Genomic DNA, 19,997 nt, shown 5'->3' with positions numbered 1-19,997 from the left:
GGGGACAGGGCAGGGCTGGTGGCACTGGGGCACAGGGCAGGGCTGGTGATACTGAGGGACATGGCAGGTGACACTGGGGGACAGAGCAGGGCTGATGGCACTGGGGGACATGGCAGATGACACTGGGGGACATGTCAGGGCTGGTGGCACTGGGAACACAGTGGGGCTGGTGGCACTGGGGCCATGTTAGGTGACACTGGTGCCATGGCAGTGCTGGTGGCCCTGTGGCCAGGCTCTGTCCCCTCAGCAGGCCGCCCCGTTGCCATGGCAACGCCCCGGGGGGCAGGCCCCGCCCTTGTGGGCGTCTCCCCGCGATGACGTCACGGCGGGCGCCCGTCTCCATGGCGCCGCGGGGGCGGGGCCGCGGCGCTCCCGTCACGTGACCCCGCCCCCGTTCCCTTCCCCTATGCGCTCCCTCGTCACGTGGGGCCGCCCGCCGGCTTCCGGAAGTGCGTCACGGGGCTCGGGGCCTGTCTCCGGAGCGGGGCCCGCTCGGAACTTCGGTGCCGGCCGCGCGGGGCGGGGCGGAGCGGCGGGGCCGTGAGTGGGGGCGGGGCGGGGCCGGCACCGCCAGCGGGACCGGCAACGGGCAACGGGAACCGGGGAGGGGTGCACGGGGCGGGCGGAGCCGCCTCTCCCCGCCGCCGGCCTCCCCGCTCAGCCCCGCGGCCGCCGGGTGCCGCTCGGTGAGGCGAGGCCGGGAGCAGGCCGCGGGCACCGGGGGGGGGGGGGCGGGGAGTGGGGAGCGGGGAGGGGCCGTGCCCGGTGCTGCCCCGGCCCCGGCCCCGGCCCCGGCCCCGGCCCCGGCCGTTACCGGCCCCGTTGGCGGCGGGGAGGCGGCCCCGGTTCCGTGCTCGCGGTGCCGGGACAAAAGGTGCGGGGCGGAGCGGGGCGGGGCGCGGGGAGGCGGCCCCGAGGCCGGGCTGTCCCCGTGTGCGGTGCCCGGCGGGGTTGAGCCTCAGCGCTGAGCTCCCGGTAACGGCAGCGCCAGGAGCCCTGCGCCGGGGGCACCGGGGAGCTGAGCCCCGCTGCTGCCTGCCCGCTGCTCCCGGGGGGTGTCCGCGGTGGGGAGAGCAACCGGGGCTTTGAATGAAGCCCTGAGGCTCCCGCAACAGCCCCGGGCTGCTGCCAGCCCCGTTACACCGGGGGCAGTGAGCGGCTTCCCCAGAAGAGAACCCGCGGTCCCTGCAGCCCCCCTCAGCCCGCGGGGCCCCGCTCGGGGCTGGCTGTCCCCGTCCTGCCTCGCACCCCGCCTCTGCAGGCAGCGGGGCCCGGCCCTGCGGCTGCTTCTGGTTTCCTGCTCCCCTGAGGTTTCCCCCTAGAAACAAAAGCCATCCAGCGGGCACAGCTCGCCGGCGGTTGCCAAGCCTGGCGGAGCGTTCGGCACCCTGGGGATCGTTTTGTCGCTGTCCCACAGTGACATTAGCGGGGACTAATGCCAGAGGGCCCGGCCCCACACAGCCCAGCAGCGTTTGCAGCTGCCAGGTCCCTTCTGGCCCCCTGGTGTGAGCAGAACCCGCGGTGCTGCTGCCTTACAGCGAGACCCGGTGCCTTCAGGGGGTGCTGCTGCTGTCCCGCGTCTGCTCCCTCCCCTCTTTGGGCTGACTGCGGGGTCTCGCTCAGCATCCCCTTCCCGGGCTGTTTCAGCCCACCCTGCTGTGGGGCTTTGGGGCAGTCAGGGGGCACCCAGCCCTCGAGCTTTGGGGTTGGTTTGGGGGGTTCTTGGTGGCTGGGACGGGTCGGCCTAAAGAGAAACACTTTGGGAGCAGAGCCTGCCGTGGGGCCGGGCTGCCCCAGCCGTGGGAGCGTGCTGTCACCTCCCTCTGGGGGCTGGCGGCTGTGACTCGAGGTTTGTGGCCGCTCGTTGCCACGAGGGTTTCTGGAACACAAACGGCGCTGGGGACACCCCCGAGAGGGGCCGCCAGGTCCGTGCAGGCAGGGGGGTGACAGGAGACGGCTGCTCCTGCTGCAGGGGAGCCAGGCACAGCTGAGCGGGGCTCAGGGACGCTTTTCCTTCACTCTGCTGCCTCCGTCTCCACGGGGACATCTCGGGGAGGCCGCGGCAGCTCCGCTCTGTCCTGATCACCTGAAACAGCGCGGCCGGGCGCTGGGTGCTGCAGCTCGCAGACCCTGCCGGGGGGGGCACGCCCGGCCCTCTCTCCAGGCACGCCGAGCGCGGGTGTCTTGTTTCCAGCCGGGCCCTGCTGGCGCTGTCTGTAAAGCTGCTGGGAGATGAATATGCAAGGTGCTGGTGGGCGGAGGGAGGAGCTCGGGCCGTGCCAGGGAGGTTTGCTCGCCTCTGGCACGGGGGAGAGAGCGGCCCGGGCCTGCTGCTGCTCCCCCCCCCTCCCCGCTTCCTTCTTAGGGCGGTTCTGGTTCTCTCTCCCGTGGCCGGCCTCTCACACGGGCACTGCCTGACCGAAATAGCTGCTGACCTGCCCCGTGCCCCGAGCCAGGCTGTCCCGGCTGGCCCCGGGGGCTGGCTTGTATGGTTCGAGGCTCCCTTCACCCCCCTGCTCCCCTGGGTGCTGTTGTGGCAGGAGCCACGAGTGTTATGATTGTTGTCAGGGTTTGTAACGCCTGCCACGTACAGGAGGCTGCTGGTTGTGTGCTGGGGGCTTGGAGGAGCCCTCATTTTGGCAGCAAGCGCTGCAGCAGCTGCGGTGAGGGGGGTGCCTGCACCCAACGGGGCTTTCCCTGCAGGTCACACGAGGGCATTGGTCCCGCAGGGCCTGGCACCGAGGCAGGGAGCAGGGTCCTGATGTCATGGGGCCTCCTCTGCCTGCTCCTCCTGCCACGCCTGCTCTCTCCTCTCTTTAGGCCACTAGTTCCTTGCCAGAGAGTTTGACCACAGAGAGTCGCCAAGATAGCTGGGCCAGGAAGAAAACGTCGCACCCCTGACCCAGACTCCATCACCGACCCCGGCGGGCCGTTTGTGTCCTCCAAACGGCTGAAGATGTCCAGTAGCACCAATGCCCCCGGCCAGAGGAGAGTGTCTCGGGGCTTGGACGACGCCACCAACAAGAAGAAGCAGAAGGACCGAGCCAACCAGGAGAGCAAGGAAGGTGAGAGCCCCCGGCGTGATGCTTTCTCGGCCCCCTGGGGTGGGATCCTGCAGCCATCTGCCGGGCTAAGCAGATTTAACTAATCGCTTCCTGTGGCTGCCTGTAACCCTGCCACGGGATCCTCTTTGGCACGGTGTCCTCCCCGGACCTGTAACCTCCTTTCTTTGGGTGCTGCTTAGCCCCGGGGATGTGAGGGAGGTCGGCTCCCTGCCCTCAGTTGAAGCCTGGAGCTGACGGTGGCTGTTTCCAGTCGCTGCTTCGGGCTAGGGGGAGCAGCCCGCAGCCCTGCAGGTGCCCTCGCAGCTGGACATACTTCTGCTCCCCAGCCTGGGCGCCACAGACGGGCGCAGAGCCTGCGGGTGGGGCTGTTGCCTCACCTTCACGGCGAGGCGAGGCGCCGAAACGGGCACTCTGCAGCAGTTCCCTCCCCGGCCGCTGCGTATCCGATGACAAAAAGTGCTCCGGGTGCGGGCCGCTGCGCTGGGCGGGCAGCGCCTGCGGGCAGGAGGCAGCACGGGTTCCTCCTCCAGCAGTGGCCCTGGCAAATGGCTGGGATTCTGTGCCCGCTGCGTTCCGACTGCTGCAGCCTCAAAATAACCCGGTGATTTATAGGGCAAGGTAAAAGAGCGCTTACCCAGCTCTGCTGGAACGCTCCCCAGGGCTAAACCCCAGGGCGCTGCGAGCACAGCGCTGCTGCCTCCTCTCGCTGCAGGGGCTGTGCTGCCTCCCGGGGCACTCACACCCAGCGTGGGGGGGCTCCTGCCCTCGTGGGGGCTGTGATGTGGGCTGTGCTGCCTCCATCCCCTTTGTGCAGTGTAATGGGGGCAGGCTGGCTCCACCAGCAGCTGCAGTGGTCGAGGGTGATTTCCTGCTGCTCTGGAGCCTGCCGAGGAGGGCAGCGACAGCCCTGTGGGTGCTCTGGAGTGGAGACCACAGCTCCCGTTGTCACTGGCTGCGTGCTTCAGGACGAGGTGCTGTCACGTTGACACCCTTTGCCTGTCGCAGCACAGCGCCCTGTGCGGGTGGAGCTGACCCTGAGACGCTGCTGGCTCTCAGAGGTAATTCTGCAGGGAGCAGGGATTAAGTGTCAGGTCCTAATCGGGACCTGCTCGGTTCCCCGGCCTGAGCTCAAGGAAGTTTTAGCCCTGGCTGCTGGCAGGCTGCGCAGCAGTGGGAATGTTAAAGTGCAGCTGGGCTGCCAGGTTCTCTCCTTACAGCAGGATGGGTTTGAGCACAACCAAACACCGGGCTCTCTGTGTAGGATCAAGGCAGAGCCTCTCCTCTGTGGCCCAGCAGAGACTTGGCAGGGCTCGCAGCCCAGTTACCACAGCTCCGCAGCCAGACATGCCTCGAAGCAGCGCTGCCTGCCCGGCGCAGCGAGGTTGTTTTGCTCCCACTGCAGAGGAGTGGGGGGCACAGCACCTGTTGTGGGGTCTGGCTTGCTGCAGGCAGGGCTCGGGGCTGTAGGGGAGGTGGAAGGGGCAGAGGAAGGAAACGAGCAGCGCGTGCAGAATGGAAATCCTGGGCAGAGGTCTGGCGCTGTGTGATATTTGGGGTGTCGGAGTGCCAGCCCGTGCTCTGAGGTGCCAGAACAACAGCCCCACCTGCGCTCTGCTTCTCTGCCCACCAGTGTCTCGCCCTGAGCCTGAGCAGGCTGAGACCCCCCAGGAGAGGGACTCGGAGGAGGGTAAGTGGAGGTGTGCTCTGGCTGCCAGTGCATGGCCACCGAGCGCCCATGCCAAGGGACCTGGAGCTCTCACCTTGTCGTTGCCCTGTGCTCTGGCGTTCGGCAGAACTAACTTGAGTGCTCCCTTGCCCCATGCTCCTAACAGGGTGCAGCCTTCGCAGAGCAGGGCACGTGTGGTGGGCAGGGCCCTCTGCAAAGGAGAGGCCCCAGGGCACGTGGCAGGCGGCTCCTGGCCCAGGTGTCACGGTGCCCCTGAGCACAGCCCCAGGATATCTTTGTTGCCAGCATCCTCCCGCTGGTTTTTGGGCGGGAAGGTCCCTGGCCACGTCACCCATCAGGTGCTGTTGACTGTTTTTGCCTTGGCTCCACGTCCCCACCTTGAGACGGGCAGAGCAGAGCCCCATCGTGACACAGAAAGTGGAACTAAACCAAATGGCAATGAAGGAAACGTCAGCTTTTTTTTTTGCCTTTGGAGATTTTAGGATGCCACCCGGCCAGCCCTGGAGCCTGGCAGACACCTGATGGGGCTGTGCCTGCAGGGAGGGATGCTGCTGTAATGTTTTTTCCCTGGACGAGATGCTTTTGCCATGCTGGCTGGCCCACCCGTGTTACAGCTGCCTTAACAGCGCCTACCTGGCAGGAGTACAGTGCTCTTGATGATTGCAACTGAGCTGCCCAATTTGCATATGCAAAGGGAAGTGGCAATTTCTGGTTGTGGTCAGAGTCCACTTGAATCCCCCAGAGTAAATTCTGCGGCTTCCTCGTTCCCTGGGAAAGCAGCAATCGCTTTGTAGCTGACAGGAGCCGCCCCTTCTTCCCAGCCGTTGCGCTGCACGTGACTGGGCCAAGCCTTTCTGCCTTCTGATCTCTCTGGTTCCCACTGGGATTCACCTGACCTGCTGCAACACGTGCTCAGGCCCTCGTTCGTGGGCTGATAAGAGCGGGTTCCAAGTGCCTCGGTTTGTTGGCATGCTCCGTGTCCTCCGTGCTGACCTCCTTCGAGCAGACGTGCGTCCGGGCTCGTGCTCCCCTGCCCAGGTGTGTGCGTGCCGTGGCCTCGTGCCCCGGGCTGGCGTTAACGCTTTCCTCCCTCTCGCAGAGCTGCTGCTGGACTGGAAGCAGAACGCTGACGAGATCATTGTCAAGCTGAACTTGGGCAGCGGGGCTCTGAAGGTGGAGGACGTGGATGCCGCTTTCACCGACACCGACTGCGTGGTCAAACTGCCAGGTATGGGCAGCAGAGCAAATATTTTTCCAGCAGGGCTTGGCGTGGCTGTGGGCTGGATGTGAGGCTGCTCCAGGCCAGCATGAAACCTTTCCTTCAGAGGCAATGCCCTGCTGTCAGCTGGCACTGCTTCAGCCAGGCTGATATGAGAGCAGCGTAAAAGAAGAAGGGTGGAGGGCTGGGGGGCAGGATCCGGCTCCTCTCTGCCAAGCGAACAGGTGCCCGCTGCCGTGCTGCCTGCAGCTGTCCCCTGCTCGCTGGGGAGATCGAGTCGGCGCTGGGTATCCCTTGGAAAAGTGTCTGTGCCCCTGGGGCAGGGAGACACAGGGCCTTCCCTCCGGGAAGGAGGCCAGCCAGATGTACAAAGCAAACCCCAGGGAGCTGGTGTTGCCCTGAAGGCTCATGGGGTGTGGTGGCAGCCTGCCTGCAGCCTCTCTGGCTCTGGGCAAGCGCTCTTCTGGCCCCTGGGGCAGGTGAAAGAGGGCCGTGGGTTGGGTGGACTGCTGCCTGAGGTGCCATCCTTCTTTGACTGCAGATGGGCGCCAGTGGAGCTGTCAGTTCTATGAGGAGATCGAGGGCTCCTGCAGCAAGGTCCAGTGCAAGAAGGGCAACTTCCTGCAGCTGGTGCTTCAGAAGAAGATCCCGCTTCACACCTGGACTTCACTTCTGGTAAGAGGAGGGGGGAGCTCTGCCTTTTGGGGGACTGTAGGCAGCCTGGCAGAGCTGGCTGAGGGTTTTGCTCCCTGCTCTTGAGCTGCCCTTGTCCAGGGAGCACTTTGGGGCACATCCTGCATCCCTGTGCTGCATGGGGGCGTTAAGCCCGATGCCTCTGTCCCAGGGGGCGGGTGGTGGTGTGCCCCTGGCATGCCCTAGGAAGGGGTGGTGAGGGTCAGGCTCTGCAAAGAGCTGCCTGGACATCTCCCCACTGTGCTGCCCTGCTTTTGACAGAAGAGAAGGAAGGATGGATCCAAAGAGCTGGCCAAAGGGGCCATGTGCTGGGAGAACGGGAAGGAGAAGGCTGCTGCTGCAGAGCTGGCCCCAGAAGAGCCCCGGGCTGAAAGCACAGAGCCACCGAGGACCCGGCGGGAGCCCTCCAACCCCAAGCGTGCTCAGGGAAGAAGCGAGGCCCTGGGAGGGAAAAGCCCAGCCAGCCCAGGGACGCAGAGTGGCCCCAGCGCCAAGCGGGCAGTTTACCTCAAAGTGGCTCCAACCGAAGACGAGCCCAATGCCAGAGTCACCGGCAGCGTGGAGCCCAGCAAGGGGCACGGCGGGAGGGCTGGCAGCCGCCGCAACGGCAGAGCCGGCCAGGGCGATGCACCCACGGCCCTGGCTGACCTTGCACCACCACTGGAGAAGGTACCTGAGGACCTGACTGATCCGTGCTCCCCCAGCCCTCGTGTAGAGGCACGGCCCTGCGGGATGAGATGGGCTCCTGGGCGCCTTGGGTGGTGCTGAGGGCTGCTTTGGGCATGGCTGTGGTGGAGGATGGGGTTAAATAAAGTCCAGGGCTTGGTAACTAACACTGCCCCAGGCAGGGGGAACCTGCAATCGCTGGGCTGAGGCTGTGGAGCTCAGGGGTCCAAGCGGGGCAGGTGGGATGTGTGGGCACGGTGAGGCTGTGCCTGCCTGGCTGGGGCACATGGCAGTGAAGTTGTCTCTTCTTCACCGCTTCCTTTTTCCTCTAAAGGCTGTGGTTTTGGCCAAGGAGACTGTTCCCGTGGAGATGCCACCACTTGCAGCCACCACAGAGGTGTTCCCCCACCGCGTTGCCACCTGTGTGGAGAAGAGAATCCTGCAGCCGAGCAGCCCTGCCGAGGCCTCGCGGGGCCGGGACTGCGCGTCCGTCCTGGGGGAGAGCTCCAAGGCCATCCCTGCAGCCACCCCTCCCCTGGGCAGGGACAATGAGAAGAGGGACTGGTCCAAGGACGACGTGGCTCTGGAAGCAGCAGCTGATGGTGAGTGGCTGGAGCCCACGGGTGTCCCTAGGCTGGTCTGGTTGGGAAGGCCGTGCTTGCAAGGAGGGTAACCTCTCTCCATGGCTTTCCTTGCTCAGAGCCAGAGCCTATTGTGAACCTGACCTTTGTCAAGAATGACTCGTATGAGAAAGGCAATGACCTGGTGGTGGTGCACGTCTACGTGAAAGAGATTCACAAGGAGACTTCCAAGGTTTTGTTTCGGGAGCAAGACTTCACATTGGTGTTCCAGACGAGGTACGAGCGTGTCTTGGGTTGGCACTAAGCAGATGCGGAGCTCCTGGCTGCAGCCAGGCTGCTCTGTTTGTTCACCTCTTCTCACTTGCTTCTGATTTCTTTGCAGCGACGTAAACTTCCTTCGCCTCCACCCTGGTTGCGGACCCCACACGGTGTTCCGGTGGCAGGTGAAGCTCAGGTATGGTCCCAAATTTCCAGCCAGCACTGGGGTGAGGGAGCTGAGAGCTGGAGCAGGAACCGGTCCCAGCTGGCCGCTCTGTGCAGGGCACAATCACTTCAGCAGCTGGGCTCGTAGCCACGATCTGCATTTCTCACACCGTGCTGCACCAGGTGCTCCAGACCTGGGATGGTTGCAGAGAAGGAAATCCCAGCATTTCCTTGCCTGCAGCCTGATCTGGAGCTCTCATGGGCAGAGCCAGAGCAGCCTGTGTGCACTCTGCTGGGGCGTCCTGCTAGAGCGGGCACATGGAGGCTGGCAGAATGGATCTGTTGGGAATGGGGCCCTCTGCGTGCTGTGTGCCTGGGCTTGGGGACGTCTGTCCTGCTTCGTGAAGGCCCCCTTGGGGTTGACGCTAGTCAGGAGGCTGTGGCCCTACCCAACAGAGACTTTTTAGCATCTTTGAAGCTGCTGGGGAGTCTGGGGCACTCCTGACTTGCTGCCTGTCTTGCAGGAACCTCATTGAGCCGGACCAGTGCACGTACAACTTCACGGTGTCTCGCATTGATGTCTGTCTGAAGAAACGCCAGAGCCAGCGCTGGGGCGGGCTGGAGGCTCCGGCCACACGAGGTCTGCACCCTGCCTTCTCCTTGTGCTACCTGTCTGCTGGGCGCCTTCCTCACCGCCAGCAGTGCCTGGATGGCACCGGGCCCTCTGGCACGGGGTGGTGGGGAGGGAGAGGGATGAGAGGTGCGAGGGAGGTGGGCCAAGTGCTGGGGAAGGGCACTGCTGCTCCCCTCCCTCACTGGGAAGAGGGGTGGGCGAGAGCCTGCGTGCATGTGTGAGCATGGGCTGAGCAGCTCAGCCCCGCCGTGGGCAGCCCTCGGTGCTGCTAACCACAGGCCCACCCTTCCCCCTTTTTAAGGTGCAGTGGGTGGTGCAAAGGTTGCCATGCCTACAGGCCCTACCCCTCTGGATAAGACCCCCCCGGGCAGTAACCAGCACCCTCTGTCCAGCAAAGAGGAGGCCCGAGCCAGCGACAAAGAGAAGCCACGCGTTGAGGATGGGGGTCTGGACGGTGTGGCAGCCCGTACAGCCCCAGAACATGTGGCGGTGAAGCAAGAGCCTCACATCCCCTCGGTGAGTGGAGCTGTGCCGTGTTTCACCTGGCTGGGAGGCAAGTGGGGGGCCACTCTTCCCTCTTGTTGTAGCCCATCCTCCTCGGTGCTGCTCGGGGGGGCAGCAAACTGTTCTGGAGGTGGCGGTGCTCCTGGCAGAGCTGGCAGAACTGGGGACAGCAGCTGTCCTGGCTGTCCCGATCCTGGTGGGAGGTGGTGTGTGGCTCCAGACCAGCCCTGTCTGAGGGGTGCCTCGGTTAGTCAGGATCATGCGGTGTTCCCAAAGACCCCTGGCGCACAGCACCCTCACACCCAGCTCTGCTTTGACAGCCCAAACCGACCTGCATGGTGCCCCCCATGACGCACAGCCCCGTGAGCACCGAGAGCGTGGAGGACGATGAGGACGAGGACGAGAAGAAGAAGGTGTGCCTGCCTGGCTTCACGGGGCTGGTGAACCTGGGCAACACCTGCTTCATGAACAGCGTCATCCAGTCGCTGTCCAACACCCGGGAGCTGCGCGATTACTTCCACGGTGAGCACACGCCTGGAGCCCGGCAGAGCCCAGCCCCGGGGATAGGACAGCGCAGCCACCCTCGCTCTCCTCCATCTCTTACAGATCGGTCCTTCGAGTCGGAAATCAACTACAACAACCCGCTGGGGACGGGGGGCCGCCTGGCCATCGGCTTTGCCATGCTGCTGCGGGCGCTGTGGAAGGGCACTCACCATGCCTTCCAGCCCTCTAAACTCAAGGTAGGCACCAAAGCTCCCCAGGAGCTGCCAGCTGCTCCTCAGCTGGGGGTTCCCAGCGCTCCCCTGAGGGCCCCAGGCTGTCCTGGTGCTCTGTGAGCGGGGTGGGTGCAGGTTTGTTTGTGTGTGGGGCCAGCAGGGCTGACGGCTGTGCTCCCCCAGGCGATCGTGGCCAGCAAGGCCAGCCAGTTCACTGGCTACGCCCAGCACGATGCTCAGGAGTTCATGGCCTTCCTGCTGGATGGCCTGCACGAGGATCTCAACCGCATCCAGAACAAGCCCTACACAGAGACCGTCGACTCGGATGGGAGGCCCGATGAGGTAAAGATGCACCTGGGAGCGCTGGGTGCTGCACAGCAGCCCTGTCCCCTGTGATTTAGGGCAGCGCTGAGCCCTTTCTCCCTGCAGGTGGTAGCTGAGGAGGCTTGGCAGCGACACAAGATGAGGAATGACTCCTTCATTGTGGACCTATTCCAGGGCCAGTACAAATCCAAGCTGGTGTGCCCAGTCTGTTCCAAGGTAGGGCAGCTCTGGAGGCCCTGCCTCTGTCCTGGCTGTGCCTCAGGCTCCAGCCCCCACTCGTAGACCCTCAGAGCACGAGTCACAGGGCAGGGGTAGCTCTCAGGCCTGCTGGGATCGCTGCCCTGCTGATCTCGGCCACAAGCAGCTCCCAGTACTGAGTGTGGTTTCATGCCTGCAGGTGTCCATCACCTTTGACCCCTTCCTGTACCTCCCTGTGCCCCTCCCCCAGAAGCAGAAGGTGCTGACTGTCTACTACTTTGCAAAGGAGCCGCACAAGAAACCTATCAAGGTAAAGTCCCCTGACTGTCCTGGGGAGGTAGCCTGAGAGAGCTCTTGGAGGTGCCACAGGTCCTGTGCCAGCGGGCTGAGCCTCGTGCGAAGCCAAGGCCCACGTGCCTTGGTGTGGCATCACTAACGGGGTGCTTTCTTCATGGCAGTTCCTCGTGAGTATCAGCAAGGAGAACTCCAGTGCCATGGAGGTACTTGACTCGGTGGCCCACAGCGTGCGTGTGAAACCAGAGAACCTGCGCCTGGCAGAGGTGAGAGGGCTCCAGCTGGCCTGCAAGCCATGGGCTGCTCTTGTGGGTGCCCCTGGGTCACCCACAGGAAGCGTTGCCGTCAGCAGCCCCTTTTCCACGAGGGGATTTTGTCCACGGGTGGCAGTGTCGTGTGCTGGGTGCTGCCAGGCAGATCCCTGCTCAGCAGGGCAGGGCCACAGCAGCGGGGCAAGCGGTGCCACCCTGGTGGGGTGGTGAGCGGAGCACAGCATCCCCGTGGTGCTGCTGTCCCCACAGTTCACAGGGGGGCTCAGGTCTGTGGCTTCCTGGGGAGAGGAAGAGCAGGGCGGCCCTCTGAGCACGAGGCAGCCCTCACATGGCTCCGTTCCACTGCTTTCCTGGCAGGTGATCAAGAATCGCTTTCACCGCATGTTCCTGCCGTCCCACTGTCTTGACACGGTCTGCCCCACGGACCTGCTGCTCTGCTTCGAGGTGCTGTCCCCAGAGCTGGCCAAGGAGCGGGTCGTGGAGCTGCAGGTCCAGCAGGTGAGCAGGGGGGAGGCTGAACAGGATGGGGAGAGTAACAGAAGGGCTTGCACAAAGGGCTGATGTACCAGGGTGACATACCAAGGGCCTGCCGAGCCTGCCTTATCCTGCCCAGGTGCCCTCCCATGCCCAACAGGGTTCTTTCTCCTGCAGCGTCCACAGGTACCCAGCGTCCCCGTCGCCAAGTGTGCAGCCTGCCAGAAGAAGCAGCTGTCAGAGGAAGAGAAGCTCAGGCGCTGCACGAGGTGCTACCGAGTCGGTTACTGCAACGTGTGAGTTGGCTGGGTGCCTGGCGGGGAGGCAGGGAGGGTCTCCTGCTCTGACGGGAGAGCTCAACCCACGGGGAGGAGGTGGGATGGGCCCGGCCTTTGGGACGGAGCCAGTCTGGCTCTGAGCGCTCCCCTCACCCCAGCTGCACCCCTCCAGCCTTACTGAGCTCCCGCCGGGCTCACGGGGGCTGTGTGTGTTACAGGGCATGCCAGAAGACACACTGGCCAGACCACAAGGCTTTGTGCCGCCCTGAGAACATCGGTTTCCCCTTCCTCATCAGCGTGCCGGAGTCCCGCCTCACCTACGCCCGCCTGGCCCAGCTGCTGGAGGGCTACGCGAGGTGAGGGGGCAGGGAAGGGGGGGCTGCTCCTGCCTGACCCCAGCCCAGCCCCGTGCCCGGCCTGCCGTGACCGTCCCCTCCTTGCCCAGGTACTCGGTCAGCGTGTTCCAGCCTCCCTTCCAGCTGGGACGGATGTCACCAGAGCAGGGGCTGCAGCCGCTGCTCCCCGACAAGCCGGAGCCCCTGGCCAAGAGCAGCTGCACAGCCGCCACCTCTGCCCCTGAGCTGGGGGACGAGGACAGGGCGTCTGGCCTCCTGCAGGAGCCTCCGCTCTCGCCGGCCGTGCCCGAGCTGCATCCAGAGCTGGGTGACAGCAGCACCGTCCGCAGCAAGGTCCTGCCAGCCAGGAGTTCCCTGCTGAGCTTGGATTCCGGCTTCTCCGAGCACGTGGAGTCGCAGGGCGACAGCTGCTGCGAGAAGGAGCCATCCTACGAGAGAGCCCTCAAACCCGAAGGTAAGAGGTGCCGCAGTGCCAACCCTCTCTGTGCCAGGAGCCTGGATGGCCCCCGGGAAAGACAGGGAGCAATTCTCCTTCCTTGCTGTGGTGGGAGGCCGCCCCATCTGTGTTCTCCACGTGGCTTGGTCCGGAGACCCCTGCAGGCATCCTGCAGGCCGTGGGAGCCGTGTTTTGGCGGCGCTGCCCCACCTGGAATGCCTGCCAGCCCACGCTCTGCCCTGCCCTGGCAGAGCCCGTGCGGCACAGCAAAGCCCTGACTTGGGAGGAGGCCGGGCTGTTGCGGGAGAGGGGCGGGGAGGCAGGGGCTGCCAGAGTCCCGTGGGAGGCTGAGCCCCTGGGGGCTGTGAGCGCCTCGTTTTTTCCCTCGTTTCCCTCGCTCTGACTCAGCTGCACGGGAGCAGCCTCTCGCGCTTGGCCGCCCGGCTGTCACGTTTCCAGCCACTCGTCTCAGGATGGCAGCAATGTGCAGAGAAGGGGCAAGGCAGGCAGGCAGAGGAGCGCAGCTTGCCAGGGGCAGGCGCCTGCTAAAAATAGTCAAGGACACTGGGCACGTGGTTGTGTCCCTGCAAGGCCGTAGCATGTGAGGTGGGGGTGGGGGCACTGCGAATTCTTGGCCCCTACGCAGGGCAGGCAGGCAGTGCCACCAAAGATCTGTCCCTGCCTGTCCGCAGCTGCCATCCCTGGGTACCAGCACACTCCAGACTCGCTGAGCGCCCGCGCCACGCAGTTCTACATCAACAAGATCGATGCCGCCAACAAAGAGTACAAGCTGGAAGATAAAGGTGAGCCCAGAGCCCTGGGGAGATCCGATTTCTTCCCTTGTGGCCTCTGGCAGAGAGAGTGGTGGTGGATCTTCCTGGCCAGGGAGCGAGAGGCTCCTGGCCCAGAGAGCTGTTGGTCCCAGGACAATGAAAGCTGTGTCTGGCACGGGAGCTGGTGCCTGCTGCCTGGAAGCTCTTCTCAGGCACGATGCGCCTGTTCCCCTGAGCAAATAGACCCGTTCCCCTCAACCCCCTGCACCCACAGAGGGACGGTGATCTCTGTGGCTGGGTCACCTGTCTGAACAGATGCTGGTCACGTAGACACTGCCAGCAGCAGTTCTCACACTGGTTGTGGGGTGCTGACACCCTGGGCTGGGGAACCTGGCAGGGATATTTGTGCCCTCCTGGCCCTGCTGTGTGTTTATCCTGTCCATCTGGGCTGGGCAGGGCTGCTCCTAGTCCAGGCAGGGTGGTGTGGCCTGGCCAGGGGGCAGGCGTGTGAGGTGTGCCCCCCCTGACAGGTGACGCCCCCCTGGAGCTGACAGACGACTGCTCCCTGGCCCTGGTGTGGAAGAACAACGAGCGCCTCAAGGAGTTCGTGCTGGTGGAGTCCAAGGAGCTGGAGTGCGTGGAAGACCCGGGCTCAGCCAGCGAGGCGGCGCGGGCTGGCCACTTCACCCTGGAGCAGTGCCTCAACCTCTTCACCAAGCCCGAAGTCCTGGCCCCGGAGGAAGCGTGGTGAGGACGGCGGCGCGGCGCGTTCCAGCCCGCGGGCCCAGGCAGCAGCGGGGGTTTCCCGGGAGCTGCCCGCTCCTGCACGCCCTTTCTCCTGGCAGCCAGGAATGCTGGGCTGCGTGCTGGGGAGGGAGGCCAGGAGCCAGCAGGGAGCCACGCCAGCGCTCCGCGGGGCTGTGCTGGCCTGTCCCTGGCAGGGGGGGCGGAGATGTCCCTCACAGCCCCCCCCGATCCACGCGTGGGGGAGCGTGGCGTGGGGCGCAGACACCCGAGGCTCTCCCCACGTTGGTAACAAGCACGTGCTTCCCGCAGGTACTGCCCCAAGTGCAAGCAGCACCGCGAGGCCTCCAAGCAGCTGATGCTGTGGCGCCTGCCCAACGTCCTCATCATCCAGCTCAAGCGCTTCTCCTTCCGCAGCTTTATTTGGAGGGACAAGATCAACGACATGGTGGACTTCCCCGTCCGGTGAGAGCTCGGGGGATGATCTGGGGACGGCGCTGCGGGTGCTGCCCCGCCGCCTGGCCTCTCCCTGACCGTTCCCTCGTCCCTCCCTAGGAGCCTGGACCTGAGCAAGTTCTGCATCGGCCGGAAGGGCGAGCAGCAGCTGCCCATGTATGACCTGTACGCTGTGATCAACCACTACGGAGGCATGATCGGCGGGCACTACACGGCGTACGCCCGCCTGCCCAACGACAAGAACAGCCAGCGCAGTGACGTGGGTGAGGATCAGCTGCCCTCGCCGCCCCCCTTTTCCTTCCCCCGCAGCTGGGGCCGCTCTCCTTGCTTAACCCTTCTCTCCTCTCAGGCTGGCGGCTCTTCGATGACAGCACAGTCACCACCGTGGACGAGAGCCAGGTGGTAACCAGATACGCCTACGTCCTCTTCTACCGACGGAGGAACTCTCCTGTGGAGAGACCCCTGCCCGGGCACCCCCCAGACCACCGAGCCGAGCGCACCCCCTCTGCCGAAGCTGCTGCCAGTCAGGTGAGAGCTCGCGTCCCTCCCAGCGCCGATGGAGCCGCAGAGCCTTGAAACGTGCATGCGCCCGCCTGCAGGGCCCCGCGGAGCCCGGCGCAGTTGTGGTTTGGTGCCTGCCTCTCCTTGAGACTGAAGAGCTTGTGCCAGCTGGGCTGTGGGGTCTGACTTGTCCTGTTGCGGCCGTGATCTTGGGATGGGTGCATCCCAAAGGGATGGTGGGAGAGTTGGTTCCAGCCACCGGGGTGGGAGTGCTGGTGGTGGGAGGGCACAGAGCTGCGCTGGGGCATCAGAGCAGGAGGGAGCTGGGCTCTGCGCTGGGGAGGACTGAGAGCAGCAGATCAGGAGCTGGCTGCACCAGGAAGCAGCCTCCTCGGGGCAGGGTGGGGGACGCTTTCTGCTGGGACCCAGCCCAGGGCCACGCTGGGTGCAGAAAAGGCAGCTGCCAGCACCAAGCCAGAGGCCTGCAAGCCTCCGCAAGGTGCTGACAAGAAACCTGCCGGAGCGAGCTGTGCTGCAGGGCGGGCTGGGAGGGGTGGGCACTTCCAGCACGTACCGACGGGGACTGGTTGGACTGTTCTCTGCCGAAATGTCAAAAAAAACAAAAGCCTAGGCTGGGGGTGCAGCGCGTCGCCTGCCTGCCAGGCTCCCCTGGGTCGCCGTGCTGCAGCCCTTCCCACGGTGCTGGCCCCCCGGGGGCTGAGGACAATGCTTGGCTGTGGCACAGCTCAACGCGTGCGCCCCTTGGGGCCTTCTGGACCAGCCCGGGCTGCCGGCACGCAGCTGTGGGTTGGGCAGCTCAGCTCTTCTTCCCAGCTGGGGCACGGAGCTGCCTGTGGGGCCAGGAGGGGCTGTGAGCGCCCCGGAGCTGCCCCACGAGCTGCGGTCATAGCAAGGCTGCTCCATGCGTCTTGCACCGGCCGTGGGAGGCCCCCGCGGTGCCGGGGATCACCGTGTGCCCTGCAGCCCCATGGCCCATTGGATCTCCCCAGGGCCCACTGGATCCCCCCGGGGGCCATCGGGGTGCTGGCAGCGCCGGATCCTGCGCGGTGCTGGCGTGTGTTGGATCTGCTGGGGCTGAGTGGGTCCCCGACCCCCCGGGACCACCCGCACCCTTCCTGAGTGCCCTCGGAGATCTGCATCCTGATTGGCCGCCCGCGTGATCACCGGCACAGCGAAGGGCTGGGCTGCGATTGGCTGCCTGCAGGAATCCACTGGGAAGCTGGGCAGCGATTGGCTCTGGAGGGATCCCCAGATCTCCACCCGCCAAAGGAGAGCTGGGACTGGTTGTGCCGCCGCCACGCCTCCTACCCCAATCTACGCCCCCATCGGCCGCCACCTGAACAATCCCCTTGGGATCACCACAGCCGGCCTCCAATTGGCTGCTGCGCGCCCCCTCGCCTGCCTGGATCCACCAATAGCAGAGCTCCGACTCCACCGGGATCCAGCCGCCGGCTCCCTGCAGCCCTGCGAAGACGCCGCCCGGCAGCCCCCGGCCGCGCCGCGAGCACCGGCAGCCCCCAGGAGTTGCAGGGGCGGGCGCGACCGCGCTGCATGGGGAGGCGGGGGCTGGTGGGGCACGGGACTGGGCTCGCAGGCAGCCGCCTGCCCCGGGGGATGGCGAGGGGTGTTGCCCGTTGTGTTCTGCAAGTGCTGACGCAGGTTTCCACATCGCAGGCTTCTCTGATCTGGCAGGAACTGGAGGCTGAAGAACAAGAGCTGCAGCTCGAGGCTCCCCAAAGGCCTGCAAGAAACTCCTGGAGGCCCCGTGGCCAGAAGAGGAGTCCGGGCACCCCCCAGCACCCGGACGAAGGCTGCGTCAGATACTTCGTCCTGGCCACCACGGCCGCAATCGTGGCTCTCTTCCTCAACGTGTTCTACCCGCTCATTTACCAGACCCGCTGGAGATAGGCACGGGCACGGAGCCAGCTGCAGGAGCGGGGCCGCCGGGGCACGTGCTGTGCCAGGACGCCGCGCGACGAAGACGTCAGGCGGCAGGACAGAGCCCTCCGGGAAGGACTCGCCCGCTGAGGGCACCATCGGGCCTCGCCGAGGGAAGCGTGGGGCCGTCGGCTCCTGCCTGTCTGCTCTGGCATCTCCCGTGCCAGCTGGCACGGCCGCCTGGCTGGCCCGCAGCCGTGCCAAGGCACAGCCCGGAACCAGGATCCCCTCAGCCCTCCCTCGCCCTGGCTGCCTGCTCGGAGCAGGGCTGGCCCCACGGCTACGTGCCGCTCAGGAAGGGACAGTGCCGCTGCCCCGGGGAACGCCGCCTGTCTCCGCTCACTCCTGGGAACGAGCAGTGCCCTGCCCCGAGGCTGCTGCGAGGACAGGATGCCCTGACACGCTCCATGGTCCAGCTGCGCGTGCCGCTGCGCTGCTTCAGGAGCCTCGTGTTCTCCAGAGCTGGCACGAGATGTGTCCCCCGGGCCACAGTTGTCCCTTGTGCTGGGACAGGATGGGCTCGTCACCAAGGGCTTATGAACTTCCCTGCTCACCCGGAGAGCTCAGCAGCACCCAGGCAGCCCTGGGGGAGCCTGGCACACGGCGCTGGGACACCTGTGGCAAGCACGGACCTGCGGGGGCTGCACCTGCCTGCGTCTAGGGGGGGCTGGGTCTCTGCTGTGTGCCCTGGCATGGGGCTGGGGGCAGCACCTCGGTTCTGAGGGCTCTGTGCTGCGGGAGAGGCACGGGGCCGGGGCCGGCAGGTAGGACCCAGGCTGCAGGAGGGCGGTGTCTCAGGGCGGTGCTGGCAGCGTCGCTCTCCTGCGTGCTGGGGGGGTGTTAATAAAGGCAGGTTTTCCAAAGAGACGTGGCCCCCCTCTCCTGTCTGATGGCAGCCCGGCTCCAGGCACGGGCTCTGTACCGCACCCTACCAGGTGCCTGTGCCCTCCCTGTGCTCGTTTCCCTCTCCAGCCCCCGGTGCTGGCCCCGTGGCCCCAGCCCGTGCAGGTGCCCTGCCCTAGGCTCTGCTGGGTGCAGCAGGCTCCGGGCACAGCCCTACCTGCTCCTGCCGTGGGGCCCTGCCCGTGGGGCAGCAGCTGCAGCACGTGCAGGGCGCTGGGGGGCCGGCGGCGCGCTGTCCCGCGGGGCTGGGACAAGGGCTGCAGCGCCGGCGGTGTCTGACATTGAGACGTGTTGCCCTTGGCTGAGCGGTGCTCGGGCGTGTTTGGGTTTGAGAGGTGACTTCAGAGCCCTGTGACTTCCTTTTCCGTCTCCGCTGCTGTCCTGGCGGCAGTGCCCTTGGCTGTCTCAGGAAGGATGCTCAGCAGGAGCACGCTTCTCCGGGACTTCTGCCTGGGGCCCCTTCCTCACAGGGCAGGGGGGGGCTTGAGCCGGGCTGTGGGGGCCCCCCGGCTCCCCCTTCCTCAGCCCCACGCCCCTCCTGCAGCTCCCCACGCGCGGGTCCCAGCGCGGGGAGCGCTGCGCTCAGGAACTGCTTGTCCTGGAACAGTCGCCTCATTGTCTGCTGCCCCGCGGCCCGTGGCTTCCCCCGCGCGCCCACGGCGTTGGCCTCGTGGGGCTGAGTCAGCGCCCGGCGCTTCTGGGGTGACCTCTGCTCCTGCTGGGGCTGCAGCCCGGGGCTCGGGGCCCGCTGCCTGCACCTGCCTGCCTCCAGGTGGGGGTCCCGGCTCTGGACACCCCCCTGAAGCCCTGCACTGCGTGTGAGACCCAGGCAGGGGTCAGCACGCACCCCCTGGCTCGCTGCTGCTGGCCCCGTGCCGTGCTGGGACGCTGTTCCACCCAGCCCACGCCGCAGCAGCCCGGGGGCAGCGGTGCTGGACAGGGCGAGGCAGCAGCAGCGGGGCTGGGCTGAGCGTGCCGCAGCCTGGCTCTCCTCGCTCGGGCAGGTCTCCGGGGCTGCTCCGGGCTCGCTGCCTTCCCCCCTGCCCTGCTGCACCCAGGAGCCGCTCTGCAGGGCCTTGGCCGGGAGCGAGGTGGGAGGAGAGGGGCAGGCAGCGCCGCGCTCTCCAACTCACGGCCACCTTCTGCTTGCAGGGACTGACCCCGGTGCCGTTCGGATCCGGCCTGGCCCCCGAAGGAGCCCCGGCGCTGGCCGCGGAAGGCCTCCCCGAGCGCTTCGCCAGCCCCGCCGAGCGCCCGGCCCCCTCCTACAGCAGCATGGAAGAAGTCGACTAGGGCGTCGCGGGCACCCGCCCCGGGGGGTGCGGGCCGGGCCGGGCACCGGGGAGGAGGAGGGGGGGCGGGCGGGGGTCGGGGCTTGTCCTGCTCTCATTAAACTCGCTGAACTCCGCTCGCCTCCGCTGCCTGCTGCGTGGCCCCGGGGACTGTCACCGTGCTGCCCTATGGCCCCTGGGGTGCTGCGGCACCTGCTGCTCCCCCGTGCTCCTCACAGCCCAGGGTGTCTGGTGTGCCTCGTGTCCCCTGGTGCTCCCTGCTGTCACCTGACGTCCCTCCGAGCCTCGTGGCTCTCAGCACACCCTGCTGTGTCGGTGGACACGTGGTGTGCCTTGCTGCCCTTTGCTGTCAACTGGTGCTCTGTATGGCCCGGCGTGCCCTACGGCCCCAATGTGCCTGTAGTGCCCGGTGTGCCCGTAGTGCCCCGTGCCCTCTGCTGTTCCCTACGGCCCCAGTGAGCTCAGAGTGCTTGGTGGCCTCTGCTGTCCCCCATGGCCACGGGGCACCTGTAGTGCCCGGTGTCTCCCGGAGTTCCCCATGGTCCTGGA

The 19,997-nt window shown here is 66.0% G+C and overlaps 1 protein-coding gene across 12 annotated transcripts; it reads left to right on the top strand.

Moving 5' to 3' along the window:
* The first annotated feature begins 381 nt into the window (after positions 1–381).
* USP19 (ubiquitin specific peptidase 19) lies at positions 382–19,563 on the top strand. 12 transcript variants are annotated; one of them, XM_038185783.2, is made up of 27 exons: positions 382–540; positions 2,821–3,065; positions 4,696–4,752; positions 5,852–5,980; positions 6,513–6,646; positions 6,926–7,333; positions 7,665–7,932; positions 8,031–8,187; positions 8,294–8,365; positions 8,859–8,974; positions 9,270–9,484; positions 9,793–9,994; positions 10,079–10,212; positions 10,372–10,530; positions 10,618–10,728; positions 10,910–11,020; positions 11,169–11,270; positions 11,634–11,774; positions 11,928–12,046; positions 12,247–12,384; positions 12,474–12,838; positions 13,513–13,623; positions 14,124–14,340; positions 14,650–14,802; positions 14,893–15,056; positions 15,143–15,321; positions 19,309–19,563. In XM_038185783.2, the coding sequence occupies exons 2-27, from the start codon at positions 2,957–2,959 to the stop codon at positions 19,447–19,449; spliced, it is 4,212 nt and encodes a 1,403-aa protein (XP_038041711.2). In that variant the 5' UTR covers positions 382–540; positions 2,821–2,956; the 3' UTR covers positions 19,450–19,563. The 12 variants fall into 12 exon arrangements, with proteins under 12 accessions (XP_038041711.2, XP_038041707.2, XP_038041708.2 ...); XM_038185779.2 differs by lacking the exon at positions 19,309–19,563 and adding an exon at positions 16,990–18,211 and having other exon boundaries at positions 6,929–7,333; XM_038185780.2 differs by lacking the exon at positions 19,309–19,563 and adding an exon at positions 16,990–18,211 and having other exon boundaries at positions 9,276–9,484.
* Positions 19,564–19,997: the final 434 nt, after the last annotated feature.

The sequence above is a fragment of the Anas platyrhynchos genome, chromosome 13 (assembly GCF_047663525.1).
Source record: "Anas platyrhynchos isolate ZD024472 breed Pekin duck chromosome 13, IASCAAS_PekinDuck_T2T, whole genome shotgun sequence".
In the NCBI taxonomy this organism is placed as follows: Eukaryota; Metazoa; Chordata; class Aves; order Anseriformes; family Anatidae; genus Anas; species Anas platyrhynchos.
The sequence above is the reverse complement of the archived record's forward strand: the minus strand, read 5'-3'. Positions and strand labels throughout refer to the sequence as shown.